General features: G+C 51.2%; 1 protein-coding gene across 1 annotated transcript in view; it reads right to left on the bottom strand.

Annotated features, from left to right (window-relative positions):
* The window catches only part of TIMM44 (translocase of inner mitochondrial membrane 44), a 46,994-nt gene extending 37,496 nt beyond the window's left edge, over window positions 1–9,498 (bottom strand). Inside the window, exon 1 of the mRNA XM_019513186.1 lies at window positions 9,437–9,498. Coding sequence (XP_019368731.1) covers window positions 9,437–9,460 — 24 coding nt within the window. The 5' untranslated portion in view covers window positions 9,461–9,498. The remainder of the gene's footprint in view (window positions 1–9,436) is intronic.
* Between the last annotated feature and the right edge of the window lie 462 nt (window positions 9,499–9,960).

Raw genomic sequence — 9,960 nt, 5'->3', positions numbered from 1 at the left:
AAATCTTTGTGCTTTTCAAGATCTTACAGCAGTTTACAAACATCACTTAAACCTATTATCCCAATTTCAGTGAAGCAAACAAAGGTCTCAAAATCAATCTTTAATAATCAGGAATCAAACAAATTCGCAATCTGCAGCCCTGCAACTGAATTACAAGATCATTCATCCTTTCAAAGGATAAGAACCAAAGGTCTCAAACAGGTGGCCTAGAGGGGAGAAGAATAAAGCTTTTCATCCTCACCATCACGATATGAAAGCTGATAGCTCCCAAGAGATAAGTAAAAGGCCTGAAACAGATCCCCACTTCTGTAACCTGTTCCTGGCTTCCATCAACACAACCCTCTTGCCTCCTCAGCCACAGTGAAAACAACAGAAAGAACTGAAGGGTAAATACAGATTAAGGTGAACAGGAGCGTTACATGAAGAGGTTTGCCATAGATAGTATCAGCTCTAAAACTGTATATTCTTAAGCCATATAGTCCCACCAACATATGTCAACAGAGCACTGGGAGCAACTCAAGAGATGGCTGCATTGCAACACTATCTCCATATTGTGTCTCCAGCTAGTGAGCCAGCAATCTTTTCTGTGATCCATACCATATCCCTACTTTTAAATGCAGCTTTGTATTGAACACAGGCCCATGACTTGGATCCAACCCGCAGGAGTGACTCTTTACCACAGCTGCTAGCAGCCTGGGAGTTAATGCCACCACCACCACTCAATCCCATCCCCGCAGCTGAAGCTGGAACCACAGTGTCAGCAAAGTCAACACCCAGGAGGTGAACACTGCCACATAATAGAGGGATTCAAACCTGGGCTGCTGACCATGTCAGTCCACAAGAAGTCCTTGGACCAAGACCGGCCTACCATACCAAATGAAAGACACCCTTGCCCTAAGGTCTAGATAAGCCATCTATTTTTGAGGAGTCCCTGCATGGCCAGTTCCCACAGTCAATAAATACTGCTTCTCCTCCACCAGACCACTTCTCAACATCACTTCCCTCAAAATGAATAACCTTATAGGCTTTTATATATACGTAACCTAGACATATTTCATAGCTAGAGAATGTTTGCTAATAGTGGGTCTTTAAGGCTCGTGGCTTGTTTGTCCTCACCAGGCTCATAACTAGTGAGTATCATCTGTCTGGAACAAGTTTCCCTTGTTCTGCCATGATACTTCTAATCAAATATCTCCAGCTGAAGAGGAATGACTGCATAATTCCCCAAGATATGATAAGACAAAACAAAACCTGTCACAAAGTGACTAACCTACTAATGACTTTCATGTTTGCAGATACCATATTTAAATTCAGTTCCCTGCTATTTACTTTTCTGTACAGCCCCGAATCAGTTAGGATCATATGAGGGGGCTGGAAGGGGCCTGATTAGGTCATCTAGTCCAGTGTTTCTCAACCCATGGGTTGCGACCCAAAAGTGGGTCACAAGAATATTTGAAAGGGTTGTGAACAATCACAGAAAAATGTGGGGAAGCGCAGTTTTCCCCTTGCAGACTAGCAGTTCCAGCCTACGAGGGGCTGCTTGGGGCTGGGGGGAGCAGGAGGAGGGCAATCGGGCAGGAGATGCCATGTGTCCATGTGGCAGCCAGGCAGGGGGGAGAGCAGCTCCTGAAGCTCCCTGCAGGGAAGTCTATGGGGCATGGGGGAGCACCATGGAAGACACATGACCCTCCAGATTTGCACACCCACAGCAGGCACAGGGCTATAGCCTGGCTAGACCAGCACGGGCAGGAGCCACCTCCATGGCCCAGCAGGCGGGTCCCAGCACGGGAGGGTGGAGCGGGGCATTGAGACTCATTGCTGTCACTGCCACCACCATGAACCCTGCCCCAGCAATGGAGCCAGCAGCATGAGGAGTAACAGATTGGTAGGGGGGCAGGGGCCATGCTACCCTCATCTCCTCCCACCACCAGCTGCTTGCATGCTGGACCACAGCTTCCCTCAGGCTGCCTATATTGCTCGCCACCCCACCTCCCCTCTGGGGTAGAGCTGCAGCCTCAGGAGAGTGCTCAGGTCATGGCAGGGGGTACAGTTGTGGCCCAGCATGCAAACAGCTGGCGGTGGCAGGAAGAGAGGGCAGCATGCCCTGCTCCCCGTTACTCCTAATGCTGCTGACACCGCAGCTGGTGTGGAGCTCATGGCAGCGGCAGCAACAAGTCTTGCTGCATCGTTCCACCTTCCTGCACTTGGACCTGCCTGCTGGGCCACGGAAGCAGCTCCTACCCATGCTGGTCCAGCCAAGTTGCAGCCCCGTGCCTACTGTTGGAGCATAAATCTGGGGGGGTACACGTCCACCCTACACATGGGGGGACTACGGGCAGGGGGCAGCAGGTCAGGAGTGAGGGGCACCAGCAGAGTTGGGAGAGGTGGGGAGCCGTGGGTTGGGAGTGAGGGGGGGCTGTTTCTTACTCAACCTATTTACTAGGTCAGGGCTGGCCATCGATATGTACAAATGGATCCTGGCACAAAAAAAGGTTGAGAACCACTGATCTAGTCCAACCCCTGCTCAAGGCAGGATCATCCCTGACTACAGCATCCCAGGAAATCAGGGTAATTTCCACTTCATAAACTAACTAAATCAGAGACGCATAACATAAACTTTCATAATTAGTGGGCTTACTTCATCTTATGAAGCCATCTTAGCGGGGGGCTGCACACCCTTTGGACCATACCAGTGGGGGCCACAGGTCCCTCCAAGCGCTCCACTGGCTGCACCAGGCATGCCAGTGTTCCCTACCCCTCCCAGATATACTGGGCATGTGGGCACATTTTCCCCTTTCCATCCCCCCAGCTGCATCAGGAATGTGGGTGTTCCCCCCACAGCTGCACATGCAGACTCATAGGCTCAGGTGCCCAAGCCCCACCTTCAGCTCCCTGGACACAAGCTCCTTTGCTGCATCATACCATGTCAACACCCACATCATGGGTTTCCTTTGTGCTGTGAGCTATGCAATGCTGGGGCACCCTGTCTCCTGGGGCAAAACAAAAAACAGAAGCTAGAAAGAGGGGGAGCCCAGAGCCTCCTGCTTCTGGCTGCTGCAGCAGGAGCAATGGGAGAGCAGCAGCCACAAAATAGTTCCTTGCAGGCCACCAGGTAGAGAGTCTCGAGTTGGTCTACAAGGTGCAAATCTATCTAGCCTTCTGCCTGACTGAAGACTAACGCACCTAACCACCTCTCTCTACGCCAGGGATGTCAAACATACAGCCCATGGAACCACTGCATCCAGCCTACCACTAATCCAGTGCAAGCCCTTGGCACTGTCACCCACCTAGAGTTCTGCGCTGCTGGGCAGCAGCACAGAGCCAGAGGCGTACAGCTACACAAACACAGCTCTGCACCTCTGCCCGGAGATGTGGAATTCTGGCTGGCCAGCAGTCCCAGGAGCATATGGTTGCACAGAGCCACATTTAGGCAGTGCGGAGCTGGGGGGATGCACTTATGAGGAGCCAGGGGTTTGCAGCAGCTCAGAGCTCTGGCCGAACATGGCTCCATGCAACCGCATGCCCCTGCCCAGCTGGAGCTGTGCACTGCTGCACACCCCTGGCTCCTCATGGACACATGCCTCTGACTCTGCACTGCCTGAACGCAGCTCTGTGCAGCCTTGAGCCCCTGGACCTATGCTGCTGCCTGTCCCATGGTCACTCGAAAGCAGCCCCATGTACCCAGCCTGAGAGGAGTGCCTGCAGTCTGGACCCGGCTCAGGGCCAGGGTGAGTCTGACACCCCTGCTTTAAGCCATCCAAGCCAAGTGTCTGTCCAACCTGCTGTTGAAAAGTTCCAGGGATGGAGATTCCACAACTCCTCTAGGTCAGAGGTTCCCAACCACTGGGCCGCAGTGGGTTGGCTGCCAGGTTGTGGCACAAGCTCCCCACTCAGACCCCCATCTGTCTGTCTGGGTAAGTGGCTTCTGGGGTTAAAGCTGCGTGGCAGGACAGCCCCAGGAGGGAGGCAGCTGGCTCTGTGTGCCCCACCCTGCTGCCACTGGGCTGCAGTATAAAAAAGGTTGGGAACCACTGCTCTAGGTAGCCTGTTCCACTGCTTGACCACCCTCATAGTTACTGAAACTAAAAAGTAACAAATTAAAATCTTATAGAATTATTTCTCTCAGCAAAATAAGAAATGCCATATTGGGTCAGACCACAGGTTAACCTAGCCCAGTAAGCCAGCCCTTACAGCGTGAGAGTGGAAACTTATTGGCACAAGATATCATTGAACCTAGACTCGGCAGGAGGCAAAAAAGGCTCAATTATTTATGGGTATAATAAAAACATCTTCTATATATAAATTGATGGAGATTAAGAACCTTCATTTTTCAGGTCATATTCTAGTTGTTAACTATTTAGAATTAAAAAGACACTTTTCTTATGTGTGCAACTTCTCTCACAGTTATTCTTAAAGTTGCTTCTCAAACCACCCTATGCAGCAGCTGGTACTGAATGTCTATGAAATAAGGACAACAGGACTAGAGTGCCACTGGTTTGGGCTGAAACTGTGTTTTCCTTATTCTATTGCCACTTAGTACAGAGTGTGAAAAGCCTAACCTGATCTTTCCATTTGGGGTCAGTAAAAGATCATCATCCTCTTTATGGGATTTCAAATTCTCAAGTGCCCTTTTATGCCAGAAACTTGACATTTGTTCACTGACTCATTTGCTGGCTAAGTACAGGAAAGGCCTCACATTTCTATCAAAGGTCACCAAAAGACCAGGCTAACAATTTAGAGTTATTTTTCCGTGAACTATTGTGTTAGCTCTACAGCAGCCCAGTTTGAGATACAAAGAAAATTGAGGTCAATTATATTTATTAGATTTTAGCTAAGAATATCAAAGACAGATGAACAGCCTGCAGGCACAGACTTGGATAGGGATATAAGGCTGGCCCATAGGATTATAACAGGTTCTGACCTTTATTTTTCCATCTAAGTCCTGCCACACACGGAGAAAACATAAAGCAATAATAAAATAACATACAGCTTTCGTGTAAGATGCCATCTGTAAGCAAATTAAAAGTTCTTGAGAGTGGCTACTACCCATCTTCAAATATCTTCAGATTTCAGAACCTCTCCCTTTCAGTACAGGGGTCCTCAAGAGTCCAGAAATTCTCCTTACAGACCAGTGGCTTCAACTTATCTTATTCCAGGGCTCCCACTTCCTACTAACATTTCAAAATTGGCTCCTTACTTTTAAACATCTGGCTAGCACTAGACGTTAAGAACTAAGCCCTTGAGCTTCAAAACTCAATGATGCTCCCTGTTACTTTCCTTTACATTTAAACTCATAACCAAATATTTAACCTATGACTTCTTATTTGTTACATAATGTGGCTCCAACTTTTACAAACTAACCCTGGAACACTAGAACAGGAAATATTCACAACAAGGCTACTGGCCAACTTCAGCAGACTAGTTTATTTTCTTCATTATGGGTGGTTCAGCAGCCATGAAAGATTCGTCTCATCACTGCCTGGCTTTGATACTGCCTCTTCCATCTACAAGGTAGGCACTGAAATCAAGTCACCTGACTGGGATTCAAAACAGCTGAGACTAAATCTCATGTACACTACAGACACTTTCTTTGACTTTGGACAAGTTGTTTAATCACTAACTCAGTCACATGATACAGTTTCAAAAAAGCAAATGTAATTTTGGGCTGCATTATTGGAAGTCCTTAAGTCTGTGATTGTCCACCCCCTACTCAGAAAAACATCCCTTGATGCTAACTCCCCTGTCAGCAATCAGTTCATTTCCAGCCTCCCATTTTTGGAAAGGTTATTGAACAGGTGGTTGTCCAACAGCTTCAGACACATCTGGGTATGAACAGCAGGGATCCAGGTTTTCCATTTTCCCTCAAGCTCCCCACCCTGCTGCCCTCCCCCAGGGCTTCCACGGCCCAGCAGGCAATACACCTGGCATGGCAGGGCAGAGAGGGGTTGGGTGTGGAAGCTCCTTATCACTGCAAGCCCTGCACCTCCCTGATGAGGTGCTCCCTGCCTGCCTGGCAACAGTCAGAGGCACAACCCCACACTGCTTGGAGCTTCCCTACCCAGGAAGAAGCAAGGAGCTTCCCCACCCGGCCCTGATGCCTGCTGGGCTGCAAAGGCTCCAGGGGAGGGTGGCAGGGCAAGGAGCCCGAGCCTGCAGTGGACAGCCTGCACCTGCCCCACACACGGATGTGGGGGACATGGGTCCCCCCTGCCACCTGCAGGAGTACGCACAGCAGCAGGGAGTGGCCCCACTGAGCCTGCACCTTTCCCCACACCACACAGGCACCACTTCAGCCATACCGTCCACGGGGAAGGGTGAGCTGGGCTTTGCGCTCCATTACACTGCAGCAGCTGCTGCCTCCTGCAGGTGGTAGCCGGGGCTCAGAGGCCACTGCAGAGGGCAGGGGGCTGTAAACCCAGGTCCCTGGCCCCATAGCCCTGGCAGCTGGGCCTCCCTCCAGCAGGCTGGGAGGGGTGGGGAAGAGAGGTAGGGGCTGTGGATGGTAAAGCAAGGGGCACAAACCAGCAGGGCCAGGGGGTACTGTGGTGGGGGACTGAGGGGCACCAGGATGGCAGGGAGGCTGGGCTTGAGGGCGAGCAGCCTGGACCTATGTTCTGTGACCTAAGGGGGCAGGGGGAGCTCTGATTTTCCATGATACAAAACTCAAAATCAAATATAAAAAATGTATAGGTATTTAGAATTAATTTTATTATAGTGACTGAGGCACTGGTAGGTTTCCAAATTGCTTTAAAATTGCAAACATATCAATAAAACATTGTGTTCAACTGATACCTCTATATATATACACATACATACATACACACACACATATATATATATATATATATATATATAGTGACATTTCATTTTAATTTCAGATTTTGGGGTTATCAGAGAAATTATGATTTATTTTTGTATCATAGAAAACCAGGATCCCATATGATCACATATCTGGATCCCTGTCAGTCTGGCTTTCATCCCAGATATACATGGAGACTGTACTCATGGCCTTGGTCAATAATCTTCACTTGGGGATGAATGGAGGGAACTGTACTCTACTGATCTTACTAGATCTTTCGGTGGCCTTGATATAGCTGAACATGAGGCGCTGATAAAACATTTACATGAGCAGGAGGTTGTTCACAGGACTGCTCTTATTTGGTTCCACCTTTTCCTGAGGTGATGATGGGCAAGTGTTTGCCACTCCCTCAGGACCTTTTCTGTGGGGTCTTCTGGGGCTTCATCTTTATCATCCCTCCTGATCTTTGTGCATCCTGTTCAATCACTGGGCAAAATCTAGAATCACATCATTAATATGGAGATGAAATGCAGCTCTATATTCCTCTCCCAGCCCCTGCAGTCTCTGTCCTTTCCCAGTACCTAGGTGCATTTGGGGACTGGATGCAGGCTGAACTAATTGAAGCTGAATTCAAGCAAGACAGAGGTGATGGTAGTAGACATAGCACTTGGGTGGGAGGCAGGAGGGGGCCTGGGACACCTATCACTGATGGTTCAGCCTCCTTTTGGCACTCAGGTTTGCAGCCTTCGGGCAATCCTGCATTCTCTGCTGCACCTGGATCTAGGTGCAGTGGTGAACTGAACTGCCTTTCACCAACTCCACTCAGTGAGAATCACAGAAAGTGAGGGTTGTAAGGGACCTCGGAAGGTTACATCTAGCCCTGCTCAAAGTAGGACCATCCCCAACTAGATCATCCCACCTCTCTGGATATCCTGTTCCAGTGTTTTCCTATCCTCTTAGTAAGAAAGATTTTTCCTAATATCTAACCTAATCTTTCCCTCATGGAAATCTGAGCCCATTGCTCCTTGTTCTGTCATTTACCACCACCGAGAACAGCTCAGCTCCATCCTCTTTCGAACCCCCCTTCAGATAGTTGAAGGCTGCTATTAATCCCCCTCCTCAGGCTTCCCTTCTCCAGACTAAATAAGCCCAGTTCCCTCAGCCTCTCCTCATCAGTCATGTCCCCCAGCCCCTGAACCATTTTTGTTGCCCTCCACTGGACTCTCCAATTTGTCCAAATCTTTTCTATAGTGGGGGCCCAAAACTGGACACAGTACTCCAGATGTGGCCTCACCAGTGCAGAATAGAGGGGAATAATCACATCCCTTGACCTACTGGCAACACAGCCCAGGATGCCACGAGCCTTCTCGGCAACAAGGATGCACTGCTGGCTCATATTCAGCTTGTTGTCCACTGTAACCCCCACATCCTTTTCTGCAGAGCTGCAGCTTAGCCAGTCGGTCCCCAGCCTCTACTGGTGCATGGGATTATTTCATTCTAGTGCTGGACTTTGCATTTGTCCTTATTGAACCTCATGAGATTTCTTTTGGTCCAATCCTCCAATCTGTCTATGTCTCTCTGAAGGCTGCATCCCTTTTTTTCAGATTCAGATCTGGCAACCATCATCCATTTCTTTATCACCTTGAGGCTAGAAAACTGCAATGTGCTCTACTTTGTGCTGCCCCTGAAGACTATCCAGAAGCTGCTGAATGCAGCAACCCGCCTCCTCTGTCCTCTGGGGGTGGGCTGCAAGGAACAGGGAAGTCCAGGTTCACCCCCCAGAGGCCAAGCCTGACAATCTTCCAGAAGTATCATATGGCCTTTTTATTCGGGCAAGCATTTAGCAAACAGTGATAAGTTGGAATATTGTTTAGAGAGTTCTTTGTTCACGTTTTATTTGAATATTCCACTTGCTCGTCCACGTTACTCTGTCCTACAGCAAAATGAGTAGCGTGGTTTATATGTTGCGCTTCCCCCTACCGCATTTTGGGGGAAGCACAAAATATAAACCAAATAAGTAACTGCTCTGCAACACCCAGGAGGAGTCACAGCACTGGCTAGGCCTCAGTGGCAGCAGGCCATGGGGTCCCGGGACCCTGCGGCTTATTAAGGTGGTGGAGAAAGGAGAGAAGGCTGGAAGGGGGCGAGGAAGATGGCAGAGGGCTGGGAAGAAAACATGCAGGGAAAGCCCTAGACACCTGGGCATGAGCAGGTCGGGCCACAGCAGCAGCTTCTGTTGACTCCAGGGGCCGCCGATGGGAGAGGGGCCTCATCACCCCCAGAGGCGGGACACGGGACAGCAAAGCGGGCTCCGCTCCCGGCCCGAGAAACCCCCGGCCCCGCGGAGCCGCCGGGCCGCAAACCCCCAGACGCCGCCCCGGGCCAGCGCGAGAAGCCGGGGCCCAGAGGGCTGCTTTGGGCCCCGGGCTGCCACCACCGGCCTCAGGCTCCAGCCCCCCGGGCCGGGGAAGTAGCGCCACGCGCCAGCGACGAGCTCCCCCTGCGCCGCCACCCCGGGACCCGCTCCCTTGGCCGGGCTGCCCCGAGCGGCTCAGCCCCAGCCCCGGCAGCGCCGCGCTGCCCCCCAGCGCCGGCGGACAGAGCGGGAGCTGGGCCCGCGCGCACCTCCTCGCTTACCCGGCAAGCCCAGGACGCCGCCATCTTGAGGACCCGCGTGTCACCTTCCGCCGCGCCTTCATGACGCCAACACGCCGCGCCGAGGGGGCAGGGCGGACGGGAGCTCGACGGTCGTCGGGTGACTCCGCCCCTCGCCCCAGGTGCGCTCCATAGCGGAAGCGCTGGACGGAGGCGGGGCCTAGCGCGAGCGGCCGCTGCACCTGCAAGCCCCGGTTCCTCTCCCCTGAGCCTGACCTGACGTGGGGCTGCCGGCCTCCAGCAAAGAAACGCTGCAGCTTTGGTGACCCGGTTCTCGCTGCTGCTGCTTGCAGGGACCAAGATAAAGTAAATAAGACTTGTTGTTAGTTGCATATTTGTTCAGTGCATGGCACCGTTGAGCTTCCCACGCGATTATTTCATAGTTAAGACCTGGCAACGCTGGGTGGTGCCTGCAGCAGGCTCCACTTCCCGGCTTCTCCTCAGGCTGCCGTCCGTTCCCCCCCCCCCCACCCAGGAATTTCGGTGGACCAGAGAACAGAAACCTT

The sequence above is a fragment of the Gavialis gangeticus genome, unplaced genomic scaffold (genome assembly GCF_001723915.1).
Source record: "Gavialis gangeticus isolate Ggan-Ray unplaced genomic scaffold, GavGan_comp1, whole genome shotgun sequence".
Taxonomy (NCBI): Eukaryota; Metazoa; Chordata; order Crocodylia; family Gavialidae; genus Gavialis; species Gavialis gangeticus.
Note: the sequence above shows the minus strand (reverse complement) of the source record. Positions and strands in the feature narration are given on the sequence as shown.